The 20,240-nt window shown below is 40.3% G+C and overlaps 1 protein-coding gene across 3 annotated transcripts in view; it reads right to left on the bottom strand.

Annotated features, from left to right (window-relative positions):
- Window positions 1-20,240, bottom strand: part of RIPOR2 (RHO family interacting cell polarization regulator 2) — a 212,610-nt gene that overhangs the window by 121,594 nt on the left and 70,776 nt on the right. For all 3 annotated transcript variants that reach the window (XM_077492291.1, XM_077492289.1, XM_077492290.1), the window contains exon 2: window positions 5,387-5,513. In XM_077492291.1, coding sequence (XP_077348417.1) covers window positions 5,387-5,513 — 127 coding nt within the window. The remainder of the gene's footprint in view (window positions 1-5,386; window positions 5,514-20,240) is intronic.

Below are 20,240 nucleotides of genomic sequence, written 5' to 3' on the forward strand. Positions count from 1 at the left end.
ACCTTTTCCTGAAATATCTCAATCAGCAAAATACCATAATATGGACGCTAAATGGAGTCGTCAACAATCATAGGTTCTCTCCGATATTAGGTATGTATAATTAAAGTGTTACTAAGCCCACAAAAGTAAAAATCGGTCTGTATATGCAGTAAAGCATGCGTGATATACTCACTGTGGAAGCTAAGGGGTTAATCCTGTGCATTGTGTAAAAAAGGCTGTTTGATCCTTTCTTCTCTGATCCTCCCCTTCTTTCACTGTCCCCAATCCATCTCCTGATAGAACAGAGCCCTGGGGGCCCGCTGTACATGCTCAGTTTGGTGTGTATTGCCAGAGATTTTTTTTTTCTTGGGTGCATGTGATCAGGACAGGACCAATCGGCACTGTCCAGACAGGGCGTCAAGGGTCTTGCAGCCTCATTGGACAGTCAGAATAAAATGAAAATGCCTCCTACAAGGTTTAACCAGAAACTGATCGAATTCACAAAACTGCTATATACTGCTGATGAGAAAAAGGTATTTAGCAGTTTATATTTACTAAAATTATTGCATTTCCATGTTCTGTGTCCCGTGGGAGACCAGATATAGTGAATGCAGGCTCCTGGGTTTAGTAACACTGTCAGTCTTTATGGTTCTCTTCAATTGTTCAGTATCTAGAGGCTATCTATATTTATGGGTCTGTTTAAAAAAAAAAAAAAAAAAAAAAAAAAAAGTGTTGTGTGAATGTCTCAAGCATTCTCTCAGCTGTCAAGAATGATTCTGAATTTCTGATACCGGATTGAGGCATTTCAGGAAAATACCAAAATTATAGCCACTAGATGGAGCCTATGATCATAAAGAATATATATATATATACTGTAGCTCTATCAGGCAAAACACTGGATTATGTATGACCACTGAAATTTTTTTTATTTATACAACACACTCCTAAAGGCTGGTAAACACAGGCAAATCGGCCCGTGTGTACAGCAGCCTGTCTGACAGAAGCCGGGCTAACGACCATCCGCCTTCTTTTTTTTTTTTTTAAACTGACAATTTTTTATTAAAATAGATTTTCACACAAAAGATCACAGGGTATACACCAAAGAGGAAAATAGCATCATACAAGTACATAAAACAGCACAATACAATAATCAGAGCCATCTGATACGGTTGTATTATATATACTTGTATTGCTAGCCAAAAATGCAGCAAACAGCTATAAAAGCCAATGGGAAAAAGTCAGTAGGTATCAATTAAACACACAGTAACAACCATGGCACTAAGATCCTAGTACCCACTGAAGAGATATACTGTATAATCCAAAGTGCAAGGCCATGTGGGGGTACCAGTGGCAAATATCAAGAACAAATACAAAAAAAAAAAAAAAAGGGAAGAGGAAGGAAGGAAGAAAGTCAGGAGAAAGAGAGATGGAGCCCAGACAACCAGACTGTCAGGCAAAGCCACAACCAGCCTCCTCCATATAATGACTAAATCAAGGTTCCTTGCAAACTGGGGTTTGTCAGTGAGAAGGGTACTCCAGATATCGCCAGCATTCCCAAACCCGATTAGGTTTATCCAGGAAATTGTTATGAGAAGCTGTAAGGTATTGCATCTACTTAACATCCCAGATTCTGGTATGGAGTTCCATCATGGAGGGGGGCTCTGAACTTTTTAATTTGAGCACCAGACATCTAGCTGCCATAAGGATATGTGTCAGTAACGTTTTGGATGATTTTGAAAATGTACAAGGTGGGAACCCTAAAAAGAAACGTTTTGAGAGAGAAGGAAATCCAGGACCCAAATTGTGAATGTATAAGAGAATGGATAGCCTGCCAATAAGGGACAAAGAGTGGACAACTCCAGTATACAGTGGGGCAAAAAAGTATTTAGTCAGCCACCAATTGTAGAAGTTCTCCCACTTAAAAAGATGAGAGAGGCCTGTAATTGTCATCAGAGGTATACCTACCTATTAGAGACAAAATGTGGAAACAAATCCAGACAATCACATTGTCTGATTTTTGAAAGGATTTATTTGCACATTATGGGGGAAAATAAGTATTCTGTCAATATCAAAAGTTCATCTCAATACTTTGTTATATAACCTTTGTTGGCAATGACAGAGGTCAAACATTTTCTGTAAGTCATTACAAGGTTGTCACACACTGTTGCTAGTATGATGACCCATTCCTCCATGCAGATCTCCTCTAGAGCAGTGATGTTTTGGGGCTGTCACTGGGCAACACAGACTTTCAACTCCCTCCAAAGGTTTTCTATGGGGTTGAGATCCGGAGACTGGCTAGGCCACTCCAGGACCTTGAAATGCTTCTTACGAAGCCACTCCTTCGTTGCCTGGGTGGTGAGTTAGGGATCATTGTCATGCTGAAAGACCCAGCCACGTTTCATCGTCAATGCCCTTGCTGATGGTAGGAGGGGTTTGCACTCAAAATCTCACGATACATGGCCCCATTCATTCTTTAATGTACACGGATCAGTCGTCCTGTTCCCTTTGCAGAGAAACAGCCCCAAAGCATGTTGTTGCCACCCCCATGCTTCACTGTAGGTATGGTGTTCTTTGGTTGCAACTCAGCATTCTCTCTCCTCCAAACACGACGAGTTGTGTTTCTACCAAACAGTTCTACTTTGGTTTCATCTGGCCATATGACATTCTCCCAATTCTCTTCTGGATCATCCAAATGCTCTCTAGAAAACCTCAGATGAGCCCGGACATGTACTGGCTTAAGCAGGGGGACACGTCTGGCACTGCAGGATCTGAGTCCCTGGCAGTGTAGTGTGTTACTGATGGTAGCCTTTGTTACGTTGGTTCCAGCTCTCTGCAGGTCATTCACTAGGTCCCCAGTGTGGTTCTGGAATTTTTGCTCACCGTTCTTGTGATCATATTGACCCCACGGGGTGAGATCTTGCATGGAGTCCCAGATCGAGGGAGATCATCATTGGTCTGGTATGTCTTCCATTTTCTAACTATTGCTCCCCCAGTCGATTTCTTCACACCAAGCTGCTTGCCTATTGCAGATTCAGTCTTCCCAGCCTGGTGCAGGTCTACAATTTTGTTTCTGGTGTCCTTCGACAGCTCTTTGGTCTTCACCATAATGGAGTTTGGAGTATGACTGTTTGAGGTTGTGGACAGGTGTCTTTTATACTGATAACAAGTTCAAACAGGTGCCATTAATACAGGTAATGAGTGGAGGACAGAGGAGCCTCTTAAAGAAGAAGATGCAGGTCTGTAAGAGCCAGAAATCTTACTTGTTTGTAGGTGACCAAATACTTACTTTCCACCATAATTTGCAAATAAATTCTTTCAAAAATCAGACAATGTGATTGTCTGGATTTGTTTCCACATTTTGTCTCTTTTAGTTGAGGTATACCTATGATGACAGTTACAGGCCTCTCTCATCTTTTTAAGTGTGAGAACTTGCACAATTGGTGGCCGACTAAATACTTTTTTGCCCCACTGTATATGCTGAAGAGTACCTAGTTCCGTCTGACAGTGCCAACAACAGTTATCTGCAGCAGGGATTATAGACCTAAGCAGTACTAGAGTCATATACCAATGGAAGAAGATTTTATACAGATTTTCTTTATATAGAGTAAAGATGGAACTTTTGGAAGCCTAGGACCATATGGCTTGCCAGGTTGAGAGAGGCAATTCCACGTCCAAGCCTGGCTATACATGGTTTGAATCTTTAATGGATTCAAACAGTTAATGGGCAGGCTGAATGCGATCAACTTGGGTGCAACCAGCTTGCCGGATTCTCTTGCGATTATCACTAGCGGTGGTTATAGCCGCTAGCCATAATCACTGTCTTCCCCTGCCGGAAGAAGAAAATTTCTGATTCCCTTGTCAACAACTGTCTTTGTCTGCAACCCGTGCTTGCAGGAAATAAATTTGCAACGTGTTTGGCCTGCCCAAGATTAATTCCCATTTGTGCATATACAGTATGCTGAAATGTTATACAAGATATCTTACATATCTGGGAAATCAGCCCTTTAGGCTCCATGCACACTTTCTTAAAAAAACGTTGCTTCTGCAGGAGGAGTTTTGTGTTCTGTAGAAACAGCTCAATGTTATCCTATGTGTCCATGCACATTAGGACGATCAGAAGCATATTTAGAGGTAGGAAAAAAAAACTTCTGTTTAGCGGTTGATTGGAGCTTACTGGCGGAAAAAACAAAAAACAAACGTAAAACTCTCCTAAACTCATTTATACTTTTTACAAAAAATGCTCTATATGAGCATTTTTTACTCCCAAAAGAACAGACGTGTTTTTAAGCCCAGTGTGTAAGGAGCTTTAGAGGATGATCCCGCCAGAGGAGTTCTTTCAAAGGCTGCCAATTCAGAAGAATGGAGATAGCTAGTAAGAGATTGAGCATTATGACAGATCTAGAGAGGAAAAAAAAAAAAAAAAAAGAGGCCTGTCCGGGGAGATCAAATGCCTACTGACAGCCTGAAAAAGGTCAGAAAGTTCTAGTTCTAGCATCCACCAGTTGACCAAAATGGAATAAGGTCCTATCTTTCCAGTAACGAGACATCTGCACAGTTAAGCTCGACTGGCCTTTATAGAACGGGCATGCTGGAAAGCCAGTGTCTAATCAGCGCTCTCAGCCAATGGCTGCGATCGCTGATCACTGTGTTCTGGAGGGGGGTCAGTTATTGGCACACAAAGCTCATTGGAGGAGATTGCTTTACTAACATTGCTTGTGTTGGTACAGCGATTGGTCATGTTTTTTGTGTTCAGCCCAAAAAAACTCCCTTTGTGTACCTGCCATAAGCATAAGTAGATTAGAACATTAAGATCGATACAGCCTCAGCCAGTGATGGGACAATGACGGCACAGAACCATATAGCTGCGGTCATTGCTGTTCTCTACTCGCTCATATGCACGGTGCAAAGCAACAAAGACCTGACTGGTGTAGAGTGTCCATTCCTCTCCCTGTCAGCTCTGCAGAAGATTATACTGTAGAAGGTCAATATATCAATATAAAGACAAATGCAAATACTTATAGTAGGTCTATGAAAACAATTTTAATACCTTTTATTAAATAAAGGGGCTACGTTGTTTTTATCCAAGTGGAGTTCAGCTTTAAAAAAAATAAATAAATAAAACACAACAAAAAGCAACAAAATAGGACTACTTCCTGATAATAAACCAGTTATAATAGCAAACTACGAATGTAAGCAGTGTATGGCAGGTAACCTTCATAGAACACTAATCCAGAGAAATATCTAATACTAGGCTAAATAAATCACCAAAATGCCCTTCCTCAATAGCCTTGCTAGATAATAAAGTGTGATTATCTTTTTGTTAAATGATAAAATAGAAGGACGTAAGCCACATGCATCATGAGAGTGGATATTCTGCCTGGAGCACAAGCACATTAGAATTACTTACCGAGATCTTCTTTCTGGGATGCCACTAAATCCGGCAAATGACTGACTTCTGAGAATCCCATTAGGTCCTCCTGGAGGAAATGTCTGAGAGCCCACAGACATGATATCAGGGCTTCTGAAAGATAACTCTGCAAGACAAACCAGAAGGGGGGTTTTAGCAGGCCTTTGTGTAAAGAGAATACAATGAAATGCTTTTTGTGTTATCACAGTTGATAAGTGAAGCCTGAACAACACAGATTGGAAATGGCACTGATGGCCTTCTACCTTGGGGAATAATTGGAAGATGGAGACAACCTGTTTTATGGTTTTCCTCAATGTCAGTCATACTTGCCAGGCAGCACAACTTTTCTATATATTTTACACAGCTGAATGCTAAAAATGCACATTTTCATATGCATTAAGGGCATTTTTTAATTTTTTTTGAATAGTGTGATATGAAATGAAAGTGTCAAAATAAAAAACACTGCATGAACACCTAAATAAACATGAATCGTGGTCCGTAGTAGTGCAGTCCCTTAAAAGTAGACAAAAACCTAACTGAGATTTAATTAGATAATATCGGCAATTAACATTTTTCTTTTAGGCTCCGTTCGACTTGCCATGCAACTTTGGACACCAAGTCACATGACAAGTTGCAGCCAATTGATTTCAGTGGCATCCGTTTCAATTCACGTGACTTATAAAGGGTTCCTGCATTACTTTGATGCAACCTTTTTGCGACTCGGGTGCCAGAGTGTGTAAAGTTGCATCAAATTTGTTTACTAGCATGAACAGACCCCAAGTGAAAGACTTGCAGTTTTCTCCTATTTCACGCTTTGTTGCTGCTGATCTCCTGCAGCCTAATTGCAGGAGCAAAACACCAGGTTTCAGGGAACTGGTCCAAACAAACTATTTACTTCACTAGCAAAGCAGTGGCTGTGTGCACTGTATAGAACTGTATGTAACCTCCGCTACATACATGATACAATCCTATGTTCCAGCAGCAGGATCGCAACTTCCTCAAACTTTAGTTTTTGTTGTCATGGCTCACGAATACATAAGAATGTAGTGGAGTGGTTTTCACCTAACTTTCTAAACACTACAGGAATGTTTGCCATCTTCCTTAAAGGGGTTGTAAACCCTCCCTTTTTTTCTTTTTAATTAACATGTCACACTTACCTCCACTGTGCAGTTCGTTTTGCACAGAGTGGCCCCTGTCCTCCTCTTCTGGGGTGCCACAGCGGCGCTGGTGGCTCCTCCCCGCATTGAGTGTCCACGTTGGCGAAGGATCACCTATGTTGGACACCTACACGGGCAGGCTTCCGAGTCCTGCATCTGTGTCCATTCACACAGAATGCAGTACTGGGCCCCGCCCCCCCAACGCTGCGTTATTGGATTAGATTGACAGCAGTGGGAGCCAATGGCCGCGCTGCTATCAATCTATCCAATGACGACACGAGACACCAGCTAGAGCTGGCCTGTTTGTTCCTGGCCAGAGGATAACCATGTTCAAGAAAGTAAAAACGGGGGGCTGGGGGGCTGCAGCACTACAGAAAGTTTTTCACCTTAATGCATAGAATGCATTAAGGTGAAAAACCATGAGAGTGTATATGCTGTAAAGCATGCTCGTTATACTCACTGTGGAACCTAAACTGTTAATCCTGCACATTTTGTAAAAAGGCTGTTTGATCCGGTCTTCTCTGATCCTCCCCTATTTCCACTGTTCCCAATACATTTCCTGGTAGTACAGATCCTTGGGGGCACTCTGCATGTGCTCAGTTTGCTGTGTATTGCTAGAGAGTTTTTTTTTTTTTATGGGAGGGTACATATGATTAGCACAGGGCCAATCAGTACTGTCCAGACAGAGGATCAGGAGTCATGTTGTCTCATAGGACAGCCAGAGGAGACTAAGTTCCTCCTACAAGCTTTAACCAGTGCTCGACCTCAGACTGATAGAAGTCACAAGACTGCTATATACTGCTGATGAGAAAAGGTATTTCAGTTTATATTTACAAAACTAATTGTATTTCCATGTTCTGTGTACTGTGGGAGATCAGATACAGTGAATGCAGGATCCTGTCGCACTTCAAGAACAAAATTAAGTTAGGCTATGGGTGCTTAGCCATTCACAGTGTACTTTGAATACAAAACTTCCTGTGATTGGCTGAGATGGAGAGGGGACGAATTAGGTCATGATATCCACCTCAGCCAATCAGAGGAAGCTTTGTATTCATCCAGAGAATACAAAGTTCCCTGTGAATGGTCGGGCAGCATTCAGCCTGTCTTGATATGAAGTTCCGAACTGCTGCTGAAACACACTGCTGAGAAAACATACAGTGCACATCGGTTAGTAAATCTTTTATTTGGACCAGCTTGGTCCAAACCAACTATTGAAAGTTCACTAAAAAGTATAAAAGTATCCTTCTGGCCTCAAAATAAATAAATAAATAAATATGCTGAACACCTTATTATTGGTTTATTTGCACTTCTGGTTTTCTCTTAGTCCCCTGCAAAGTCCCACAAATACCTGTAGATCCTGCCAGTGAAGTCCACCTAATGCAGCTTCCTGCGATAGTGTTGTAATGTTACACTGCTCCTGAACGCAGAACAGCTGCCACTCGTGTAGGCTGTGCCTGTTTTCACAATGATGAGAGGTTGCAGGGGATGTGGCCATTAGCATTATCATTACTGATTCACAAACCAATAGCTTGTCCACCAGTACCTGGCCATATCTAGTCCTGTCCACTGCCTTCTGGAAGGACAACCTTTGCTGTTGAAGCAATCCCACTGTGAGCTGCAGTGTCTGGGAGGGAGAGCGTCAGAAACAAAAGGAAGGTTTGGCTCTGTTCAGCAAAGTAAAGATGTTTTTACGATTGCTCATACTTTAATGTCTACCTCGTGCACAAGCTAGTGAACATTATTAGACGGATCACCAAATTCTAAGAAGAGTTCCCAATGTTACATAAACATAATGATAATCATGCAGGAAAAAACACAAGATTTTATAGAGGCAATAAAAATAAACATGAGGTTTGAAGTCAGCAGGCTGGAGAGAAGGCACGAAATACATGTTGTGCTATTTGTGGAAATCAGCAGGATTCTTGTATATACAGCTCGCTTCCCACCCTCCTCTCTCAATCATTCTCACATCTATTTTTTATTCCTTGATCAGATCATTTTCCATTTATAAGAAACAAAAGAAAGTCTCATGAGAGCAATCTCAGCTTCGCCCATTCTTTATTTAATGCAAAGCAGATTTTTAAAAACAGCCGAAATCCATCTGGCCAATAAGCATCTCACTTGCTATCTGCAATCTTTTTCAAGGCAATCATTTCTCATCATTCAATCATTATGGGTACCACTTGCAACTAAGGATGAGCTCTGGCGTGTTCGCACAGCCCGCCAGGAAGTTGGCACTGCGCTAATCAAAAGCAGTGAGACAGTGTCTCGATGTGTGGCTGCAGAGATCGGGAAATGTCTCACTGCCTGTAATTAGCGCAGCGCAGTGCTGACTTCCTGGCGGGCTCTGCACGTGGGCTGTGCGAACACGCCGGAGCTCATCCCTACTTGCAACACATGAATTTATTACATTGCCTTCACAACAGTGTTCATTTCAACATCAAAATTTCAATTTAGTTTTAGGCTCAGTTCACACTGCTGCAACAGCAAACTCTTTGCCCTGCGACTTCCTTCCGACTTGGATGCTATTTAGAAGCTTGTACGAGGGATGAAATCGCACCCAAGTCGGACCAAAAGTAGTGCAGGAACCTCTTCTAAAGTCAAAGCGACTTGTGTAGGATCAGTAACGACAGTTCCCATAGGAAAACCTTGTATATGACATGTCATGCGACCTGGGGTCTCACAAGTTAGATCCCACGTTGCAGAAATAAAAACTGTGTCTCAGTCAGTCTCTTGATGAAAATGCAATTTTAGTTTTAGTTGTATTTTAGTCAGCTGAATTGCTTTAGTTTTAGTCGTATTTTAGTAGACCAAAATCATTTTAGTCAACTAAAGTCAAATGAGTTTAGTTAAAATTGTAATGCATTATTAAAGCATTTCTCTAGCATTTTCAAACTCATTATATACTCCTGGAGTAAAAAATTAATAAAATCGAACATTATTTACGGTGTTAAGGTTTGACCATGCACTACAAAGATTTAGACGTTGTGATATATAACCAGTGTTAATTTTGATGTCAAATTTTGATTTAATCAATCTTTTGACTAAAATGCCATTTTAGTTTCAGTCGTATTTTGGTCATCTGCAATTGTTTTAGTTATCTGAACGGTTCTAAAATAAAATAGTGTTAATTTAGTTGACGAAAATATTTTCTTCAACAAAGTTTAGCGTGCTTCACAAATGTAGGAGTGACTTTACTCAGTCATCCTTTGTTACAAACACGCAGCAAATATACTTGTACCAAAAATAAAAATAAAAAAAAATCATGCAGCAATAATTTATAATAAAATCTTTATAGATTGACAGAACGAAGAGGAAATACAGATATTTTTGAGGACTATAAAAAATATCTCTGATATTACTAACAGAAGGTCTCTGTTTTAAAAGCAACCCAAACAAATGTGACTGAAACACATTAGGATTCCAAGTGCCAGTATAGGAGGCCTAGCCCACCATCATGGTAAGGTGGAGCGCCATATATAGCCTACATCCACCCTGTCCTTGCATACTAAACAAACCCATTAATGACACAAAAAATAAAAACTGTAACAAATCAGGCAATAAAAAAAAAAAAAAAAAAATAGGAAAACCATTTGCCAATTAGTGCGAACATCTCTCTGCCTATAACCAGAATCATAAAATGATGGTAAAGGCCCTGTCTATAGGTGAAGTTCCCAATAGGAAGCTGTGGAAGTTAAAAAGATAAATTTTTCCCATATGCTATAGGATATATTTTATTGATCCATTCATCTATATGTCCACTGCCCATTCTCCATGATTTTGTTCACACGAGCAAGCCAATCCCTCAATGAAGGCACTCATGTAGTCCTCCAAAACATACATATAAAAGGCTCTTAGCTGCATTAAGGAGGTAGGACACTAGAGTATTTTTATACCACATAATGGAGGTAGGTGTCATATGAAATAAAAGTTCCGGTGTCCAGAAATTGCAGTCATTGAGTCATAACTTGTGTATTACTATAAAACGGACTTGCTTATAGGATATTCCCACCACAGAGGCAGGAACATATCTTCCACTCCGTAGCCTCTCCAATACCCTGACAAGACATTGGGATACATTGAAGCCAACAGAGTTGATACGTACCTTGTACCACATGACATTTTTTGTATGCAACAACTGAGGGTTATGGGATGAAAATGATCAAAAGTGATTCCTGGCAAGAACAGAATATCGACAAGCCACACTGGAAACTCGGTCTCATTTTCATTGTTTTATTGCTGCTAAAGCAAGCCTGTATTTAAATTCATAATGGAAGATCATCAAGCATTAACTTTAAACATACTAAATGTATGCACGATTCAAGAATCTATTTCAAGGTCCTGATAAACCCCCATTTTAAAAAGGACAGCCATTCAACAGGCCACACATAACAAAAAAAGAGTGAACTAGCACTGTGTAGAGAACGGGTATAAAAATTTTCTAATAAGAACGTTAAATTATTGGATATTTTGTGGCTTCGGACTAACATTATGCCCATGTATGACTGGTACATAATTTAATACATAAAATTTAAGTAATTAGCAGAACTTTTTCGATGGTAGGCTGGACTGCCTAAGGCAGCCTTTCTCAACCTTTTTACCCTGAGGAACCCTTGAAATTAATTTTCAGGCTCTTGGGGAACTCGTTTAAAAAAATAAAATAATGTGTTCTACAGCTCATGAGACATTAGCATGATTAATACATGAAAGAAAGTTTGAAATAGAAGAATTAGTGATGTAGTGAAATTAGTGTCCACTCTAACATTAGTGGTCAGTTTAGAATTACCCCCTTGCATTGGTGATCAATCCACCACTGCTCAAAGCTCAAGGAACCCCTAGAAACTTTAAGAGGAACCCTAGTGTTCCATGGAACCCCGATTGAGAAACACTGGTATAAAAGTGTTCATAGTTAGCCTGAAGCACTGCAGAATTCATGCACCAGGCAAAGGGCAACTAATATTTATTGGTACATTATATGGTGATCCCCAGTGTAGTCTCCTCATATAAGAAAAAATATCTGATTAACGAAAATCCAGATCACTGAAGGTCTAAGTAATAGGTACCTTTTCTTTTATAACAGCTTAGGAAATGCTCAAATATGAAGAGAAAAGTGTCATATCAAGTGAAGCATCAAAGAAAAGGTTAATTAATATAGTCAATGTACCATCCAGAACTCAAAAAGGAAAATGGTTTCTTTTCTTTCACATAATAAATGTTCTTTTTGAGCCTTGTTTGTCTTAATGATTGCTTTTTTCCTCTATGAAATTTTGCGTGCCAAGTGAAAATGTTTCCATGGCAGCAACTGCTACACCATATTAATCAGACCCTGCAAGAGCCAAGTCAATTTATATTCAGATTAAAACAGTAAAGCCACGTAGATTAAAAAGTCGTGATACAAGGTAAACCAACAAAAATTAGTTGTGTCTAACATTTTTAGTTTAAAAAAAAAAGAAATAAAAAATTAGCAGACTATTTGTTAAGGTAATGTCTGTGGGTTTGCCAACAAAAGTGTTTCAAACTGCTGACTGATGTTTACCCAGGCTGGAATTTTGTTTTCTTTAATTAGAAAGCAAGGTACTCTTGTCAGTAGACCGTATGAGAAGTGGGGTCACCGTGGAGGAGTCCTGAATGCTCTAACTACATCTCAATGTTAATGGAATCTGAACAACCCGATGACGAGGGGTGGAATGCAGATCAAGCAAGATCAAGAGCTGGAGATGGAGGAGCAGACCATAATACTGGCCAAATACAAACATTGTGGTACCATATATCTCGGGACAGACTTTCACTGTCTGTACATGGTTTAAGATCTCTGCAGAAAATGGATGTTGTTAGTTCACTTGTATGTATGTATGTATGTATGTATGTATGTATGTATGTATGTATGTATAATGTATGCATGGACAAAGCAAGAATAATTCCAATTGCACATTTCGGGAGAGTGGCATCAGCCAATTTCTTATTCAGAATCAGAAAGTTCTATTTGTCCATCTATTTTTCTTTAAAGAATATAGCGGAGATCGTCTAATGCATGGGAATGGTGAATATTGATTGTTTATTTCTAAATAGCCAGATCCCTCATGTATAAGCAGTTTTAGGGCATACACTAGTAGGCAGGTCATCTATAGGTGTGCTGGTTTAGCTATTGATTGGCCCAGGCTGGGAGGGAAAGTTAAATGTGTGTGCTGCAGTTCTGGGCTTTTTGAATCGAGCATACCCACCCATAGTATAAATCTGGGAGAAGGCTTTTTTTTGGATCAGCTAGCACTATCAGGACATGCTGCGACTTCTCTGAAGGGGGACTTCTGCATTTTGCAGTCCACCGGAGGTTGATCTGGAGATCGACCAGCAAATGGAGGACTACCTGGTGGAGGAAAGCCTGGGCAGCCAACTAGTCATAGTTAGATTCAGGATATGGATACTGTTCATGTTAAACTATTTTGCTAGAAACTCTAAAGTTGCATCAACTGTTCCAAGTCTGGTCTGAAGTTTTTTTAAAGAGGTACATGAAGGTTCCTGGCGTATCAAAAGAAATTGGGTTAGCAAAGCACACATGATGTATGATGCTTGGGTACTACAAAGGTCTATTCAGCAAGTCAAGCAGGAAAAGTAATGTAGTCGCTATGGACAACCAAGTGTTAGAACAAGCTACAATGCAACCAGTCATGAAGACTGGTACTTGGAATAGGTGATGGGTCCTCTGGTAGCAAGGGGGTTGATGTTCTGGCTCCCTTCCCAACAGGCAGTTTCTAGTAGAAACTGGAACCAAACTTGCATTACAGTGATCCATGACCTGATTACAAAAAAATAGTACAATATCATAGAGTCAATTATTCCAAATTGCACACAGCTATTTAACCACTTCAGTACTGGCACTTGCACCCCCTTCCTGCCCATGCCAATTTTCAGCTTTCAGCATTGTCAAATTTTAAATGGCAATTACTCGATCACAAAACACTGTACCCATATGGCATTTTCATTGTTTTTTTTTCAGACAGATAAGAGTATTCTTTTGGTTGAATCACCATTGGGGTATTTATTTATTGCTAAACGAAAAAAAAAAAAAAAAAAAAAACCTTTTCTGTGTTTGTTATACAATTATGCAAATAAGTATTTTTTCTTCTTCACAGATATGCGCTGATGAGGCTGCACTAATATGCTACACCGATATGTCCCCTGGAACTGGAAAGCCGATAACTGGTTATCGGCTTTCCTTTCCTCAGACCCTGACAACGCTACTGTGCTACACACTGGTTTAGTTAGTCCCTTCTTACCATAACCTGTATGGTTATAAAGTCCCAAGTCCTACTCCATAGAAACCATGGTTCCATACACTTTGTCGATGATGGCCAAAAAGCTTGAAGCAGCTGTATGCAGGCTGGAATATTTTTTTAAATTATTAATAATATATTTCAATAGTTTTTTTCTTGACTCCTAAAACATTGATTTTTGCATTCATATGCTAATAAGAAACTACTTATTTTAATATTTCCAATAAACTTTAAAGTTGTTGTAAACCTCAGACATGAAATATGAACAAAGCACATCCTATCTATAGTGCGTACTTGTCTCACTCCAAAGCCCCAAGTGTAATTTCTCTCTGTTGCTTCATTCCTCTGCTATAAGCACAAGTCACTTCTGGCAAGTTTTCCTGACACAAAAGCAAAAAATTGTGACAGGGGAGGGTGCAGCCTGTGATTGGTAGCCTTAGCTCTGTTCTGCTGCGTACACACGGTCAGATTCTCCGATGGAAAATGTTCGATGGGAGCTTTTTGTCGGAAATTCTGACCATGTGTAGACTCCATCAGACATTCTCCATCGGAATTTCCGACTCACAAAAGTTGACATCTAGATCTCAAATTCCAATCGTGTGTACACAATTCCGAAGCACAAAGTTCTACACGTGCTCGTAATCAATTTTCTCGTCGTCTGAAAAGATTGTGTGATCGCGTTTATGCAAGACAAGTTTGAGCCAACAGCCATCGGAAATAATCCCATGGATTTTCCTGTCGGAATGTCCGATCGGGTGTACGCAGCATTTCTGTGTGGAGGTGGGATGTGTTCCTTTCATTCAATCAGCTCTCAGAGCTCTCCTAACTGATGTAACTGCTCTTCAGCGCTGAGAGATTCTGTGTAAATTCTGCACTTTGAATGGACATAGGGGAAAGACAGCTATAGGTAAACAGGTACAAATTATGTAAGATGATTTGTTTTATATCTGTATCATCTAAAGCCAGTCACTTCACTGGATATATGTAAGGGTTATCAACCACTAACTCATGAAAAGTTGCTTTTCTGTACAAATTTACTGAAAAGTTTTGGTGTCCGAGCAGCACAACATAATGAGGACAGCTGTGAGTGAGCGACAACCAATATTCCTGGGTCAAGTATTGAGGACTTTTCAAGTTTAGGAAATCTGAAGCAAGTCACGGTTTACCCAATAACTACAGTAGCTCATCAAGCACAAGGAAACTTATCTGCCTCACTTTAGAACTAAAAATATACTGAAAATCTTAAAAAGTAATTTGGGTAATAGCAGATGGAGTCCAGTATGTTTTTAATCTGCTTCAAAGACACATGTACAGTGTTTTCCATGTATTCCAATAGCCTTAGTTCACTGCAGTGTGTTCTAGCGCAATAAACAAAAATAGAACATGCTGCCTTTTTCTGTATTGAACGCATCTCAAATGCAACAAAATGCATTAAAAAACATACTGGAACGTATACAAAACGCATTGGAACGCACATGCCCAGGATTGAGATTAAGGGAAAAAATGCCCCGGAACACATGTAAATACACAGATGTTCTGTGCAAACCCAACTGGGAGGAAATGGGACTGCTCGCAAGGCCAAGCACGGAACACTTGTACATCCTGCATGGGTAAACACAATGTTCCACGGGCATATGTTTTAGCATGCCCTGTGTGAACAAGACCTACAGTATGCAGTAAAATGTTCATTCGTTTTATTGCCATACCTTTGGGCTCACTCAGAAGCCTGGACTGAACTCCCAGTTAGCAGCCCCCCATCTTGGCTTCTTGTTAGGTTATAAAAAAAAAAAAAAACCACACTGTTTTTCACTTGCACTTCTGGGACTGAGCATTCAATGGTTTTCACGTCTGAATGTAGGCCAAAATTCTGTTACAGTGCTTTGGTCCACAAACTATGGTGTACAGATACTCCTCACTTAACGCCTGGGTTCCGTTCCAGCGACCAGGTCGTTAAACGAGGAACCACAAGTAATCAATATTTTAAGCATTCCTAACTGCTGTACTGTATTCTGAAAAGGAGGTCTAAAAACACAAAAATCCAATGCAATAATGTTGTTTTATTTTGCAGAAGTACAGAACAAAAATACTGTACTGTACAGGATACAATGATGTACAGTGCCCATAAAGTAAACGTATACTGTACAGTAGACAGGGTAACATTTTAGTCATCAAATACTTCAAAAGGGCGATAGTGCTTCAGGGTCATCAGTGTCATCACTGAAAGTGAAATTACCAGCAGGGTCATCAGTATCATCATTGGCGTTACCAGCAGGGTCATCAGTATTATCATAGGCGTTACCAGCAGGGTCATCAGTATCATCATTGGCGTTACCAGCAGGGTCATCAGTATTATCATAGGCGTTACCAGCAGGGTCAGGAGTCAGGAGTTGAGGGACAAGACAAGAAAATGATAGAACCGGTAGGGGTAGCTTGCATGAAGAATTCTGTTAAGGTGCTCTGCTTTGTAACTTTTTTTCTTCATAAATTTCACAATAACATTGCATAAATTCCTTCATCTGCCATTCAACTTTAAAAGAACCTTTCAACATTTGGGCCCATAATCTCCCATTATAATAAAGCTACATTCACTTTTCAGAACATGCCAGCCAACCCCCCCCCCCCCCCCCCCGACTGTGAACTTCTTTTGTACTTCTTCCATGGCTTCCTCCTTTTCTTCCTCTTCCTGTTCCAAGTGCTGCTGTACTTCCAACTCTATTAAATCTTCATTACTTAGCTCTCCCTCTCAACAAGTTTCACTAATTCCTTAAAGCGGGACTGTACTGGGGAAAAAAAAAATATATTAAAAGCCAGCAGCTATAAATACTGCAGCTGCTGACTTTTAATAAATGGACACTCACCTGTCCCGGGGTCCAGCGATGCCAACAGCCAAGGCCGATCGATTGCTCGGCTCTCGGCTGCTGCCGCCACCATTCTAGGTGAGGGAATCAGGAAGTGAAGCAAACCGGCTTCACTTCCCGGTTCCCTACTGCGCATGCGCGAGTCGCGCAGCGCAATAGGAATTGTCCGCGCTGTCTCTGGGACCCTTGTGTGTCCCAGCAGACAGCGCGGCAGGACAGGAAGAGGCATAAACTCCCACGGGAGTCTATGCCCGGAAGTGGGTGTAAATACCTGTCTTTGACAGGTATCTCCACCCCCCCTCCCCCCTGAAAGGTGCCAATTGTGACACCGGAGGGGGGGAGGGTTCCCGATCAGCGGAAGTTCCACTTTAGGGTGGAACCCCGCTTTGATTTCGGTCACTTCGACATCTAAGTCAATCATGTTAGCAAGTTGTGCACTTTTTTGATTTATAACTTCAACATCTGTTTCATCAAACTCTTTGCTATTGTTCACAAAACACTTTAAGCATTTCTCCCAATATACCCAGCATACACTTTTCTGTTACTCCCTCCCAAGCTGATGCAATGTTTTTTTTTATGCAGTGTAAAATGTAAGCTTTCCAAAAATCATGAAGGGTAACTTCATAATTTTCAGTTCCTGCTACAGCTTTGGAAAAGTGTTGTGCAAATAGTAGGCATTGAATGTTGCCAATGCCCCCTGATCCATGGGTTGTAGGATAGCAGTTGTGTTTTTAGGCAGATACACTACCTTTACGTCTGGATGTAGGTCATCAAGATGCTGGGGGTGGCCTGGGGCATTATCAAGCAGGAGGATCATTTTAAAAGGCAACACCCTTTGGCTGACAATAACGCTTGACCAAGGGTATGAAACAGTTGGTGAATCAGTCGTCAAATAAAGCTTGTGTCATCCATGCTTTGTTATTAGCATGATAATAAACAGGCAATGTATGCTCACTAACCTGCTTTAATGCACATGGGTTCTGTGAACGACAGATGAGAGGCTTTAACTTGAATCCAGCAACATTTCCTCCCAACAACAACATGACCCCGTCTTTAAAGTGGTTGTAAACCCTTACAAAGCACTTTGACCTACAGGTAAGCCTAGATTAAGGCTTATCTGTAGGTCCAAGAAACATCTCCTAAACCTATACGGTTTAGGAGATATTTACTAAAAGACAGTCACCGCTGTCTACGGCGCATACGTCCCAGTGATAGGAAGCAGTGATCTCTGTCATGTTCTAGTGAGCCCATCCCCCCCCTACAGTTAGAAAACACCCAGAGAACACACTTAACCCCTTGAACACTCCCTCGTGTTTAACCCCTTCCCTGCCAGTGACATTTTCACAGTAATCAGTGCATTTTTATAGCACTGATCGCTGTATAAATGCCAATGGTCCCAAAATAGTGTCAAGAGTGTCCGATCTGTCCATCGCAATGTCACAGTAAAAATCACAGATCGCTGCCATTACTAATTAAAAAAAAAAATTATAATAAAAATGCCATAAATCTATCCCCTATTTTGTAGACGCTACAACTTTTGCACAAACCAATCAACATATGCTTATTTTACCAAAAATATGTAGAAGAATACATATCAGCCTAAATTGAGGAAGAAATTAGTTTTTTTATATTTTTTTGGATATTATAGCAAAAAAATATTGCTTTTTTTCAAAATGTTCGCTCATTTTTTTGTTTATAGCGCAAAAAATAAAAACCGCAGAGGTGATCAAATATCACCAAAAGAAAGCTCTGTTTGTGAAAAAAAAAAAAAAAAAAAAAAAAAAAAAGACATCAATTTTGTTAGGGTACACCGTCACACGACCACGCAATTGTCAGTTAAAGCGACGCAGTGCAGAGGTAAATCCTTCCGGGGCTGAAGTGTTTAAACACCGTCTCCAGTGCATTACAGCGCCATTGTTTAACTGGTGCTGCAGTGATCAGAGATACCAAATGGTGACAGTATAATATACAAGGGGAAAAAATGTTTTTTGTTGTATTTTACAGATATTCCTTGAAACGCAAATTTGCACTAAAATATGCCAAAAATTCACTTTTCAATTATGAAATGCACTTTCAAAGTGAATGTGCTCTACTCCTTTGGTAAATCAGTGTCAAAACGTCTGGATATTTAATCTGCACTTTATTTTCTATACAGAATGACTCTGATGACTTCAGGCAGTAAAAACAAACACAAGGAAGAGACTGCTCGCTATACACACTTCACTTAATCAAACAGATCAATTTACACGGGAATTTACACCATGTGTGTATCAGACTTGCGCAACACGTCTGGCATGTAATGATACTTTGATAAAACTGGACATAATTTACAAAGTCTAAAAAGGACTGCTTATAGGAAGTAATATTCTCTTTTTATTGGAAAATGGAAGCATGCGCCACACACTCCTGAGTTGGCATCTCACATTAGCTGGCTTCTACTAACCACAACATCAGTTTAAGGCTGGGTTCACGCTATTGTGAATTGGATGTGGATTTTCCCAGCATCCGATTCACGTCAGGGGAGTGTGACCAGCTCTCTATGGAGCCGGTTCACACATCTCCGGAGCATCTCTGGTGCGACTAGCACAGGAGTCCTGAGTGTCTTTTGGTCCATTTCAGGCCCAAATTCAGTCCAAAATTTGGACTGAAATAGGACCTGAAAACTGTGAATGGAGGCGCACCAGACTCGGAACACAGCAACAAACCACCTCCCCCCCCCCCCCCCCAAAAAAAAAAAAAAAAAAACCGCAGCCAGCATTATCCCTTCTGGCCTTGTTACTAGGACCTTGCTAAGACACTCCCCAGCCATTACTGCTCCCTCTCCACCATCACATGCGTGGTCCACCATCTGAGCTCAGAATTAGACCCCTTACACACTGAGGCAGTTTTTCAGGAATTTAAAAAAAAAATAAAAATAAAAAAAAAAATCTGAAAACTGCCCCTTATGCCGACCCAGCGTGAAAGCCTGAGTGCTTTCACACTGGGGCGGTGCGCTTGCAGGATGGGAAAAAAAGTCCTACAAGCAGTGTATAAAACACTCCTACACAGCCCCTGCCCATTGGAATGAATCGGCAGTGCTTACAAAGTATTTTAAAATTATTATAAATTCAACATGTCTTCAGGTTTCAGTTTTGCCTGCGACCATCAAATGATAGGATTCTTCTCTGTGAGAATGCTGGATGTGAGGATTTAATCTGGTTTATGATCCAGACTTTTATGTAGTTTTTATATTACGTTGGTATTCGGGTAACTGTGTGTAATGATTTTTGGGTGATGTTAGAGAAAGTGGTGTAATTTGCATATTGGTAGTTCGATTTTCTGTTATTTTTTCAATCAGTGTAATTCATTTTATGTAGTATTTTATTAGGATGGCATGGTTAAATAAAAGTACAGTATTAATGTAGTTAATTCATTGTATGTGGTATTCATTGCAGTTATTGGTAATTATATGCTGTGCCTTGTTATTGTGATTTTTTGTGTTGAATGTAATTGTATCTTAGTAATTAATTACCCTTTGTGATAGTGCTCATTTTGATGTCAAATTTTGATCTAGTTTTACTCATAGTCT

The sequence above is a fragment of the Lithobates pipiens genome, unplaced genomic scaffold, assembly GCF_037356315.1.
Source record: "Lithobates pipiens isolate NorthernLeopardFrog02 unplaced genomic scaffold, aLitPip1_a1.2 Scaffold_19, whole genome shotgun sequence".
In the NCBI taxonomy this organism is placed as follows: domain Eukaryota; kingdom Metazoa; phylum Chordata; class Amphibia; order Anura; family Ranidae; genus Lithobates; species Lithobates pipiens.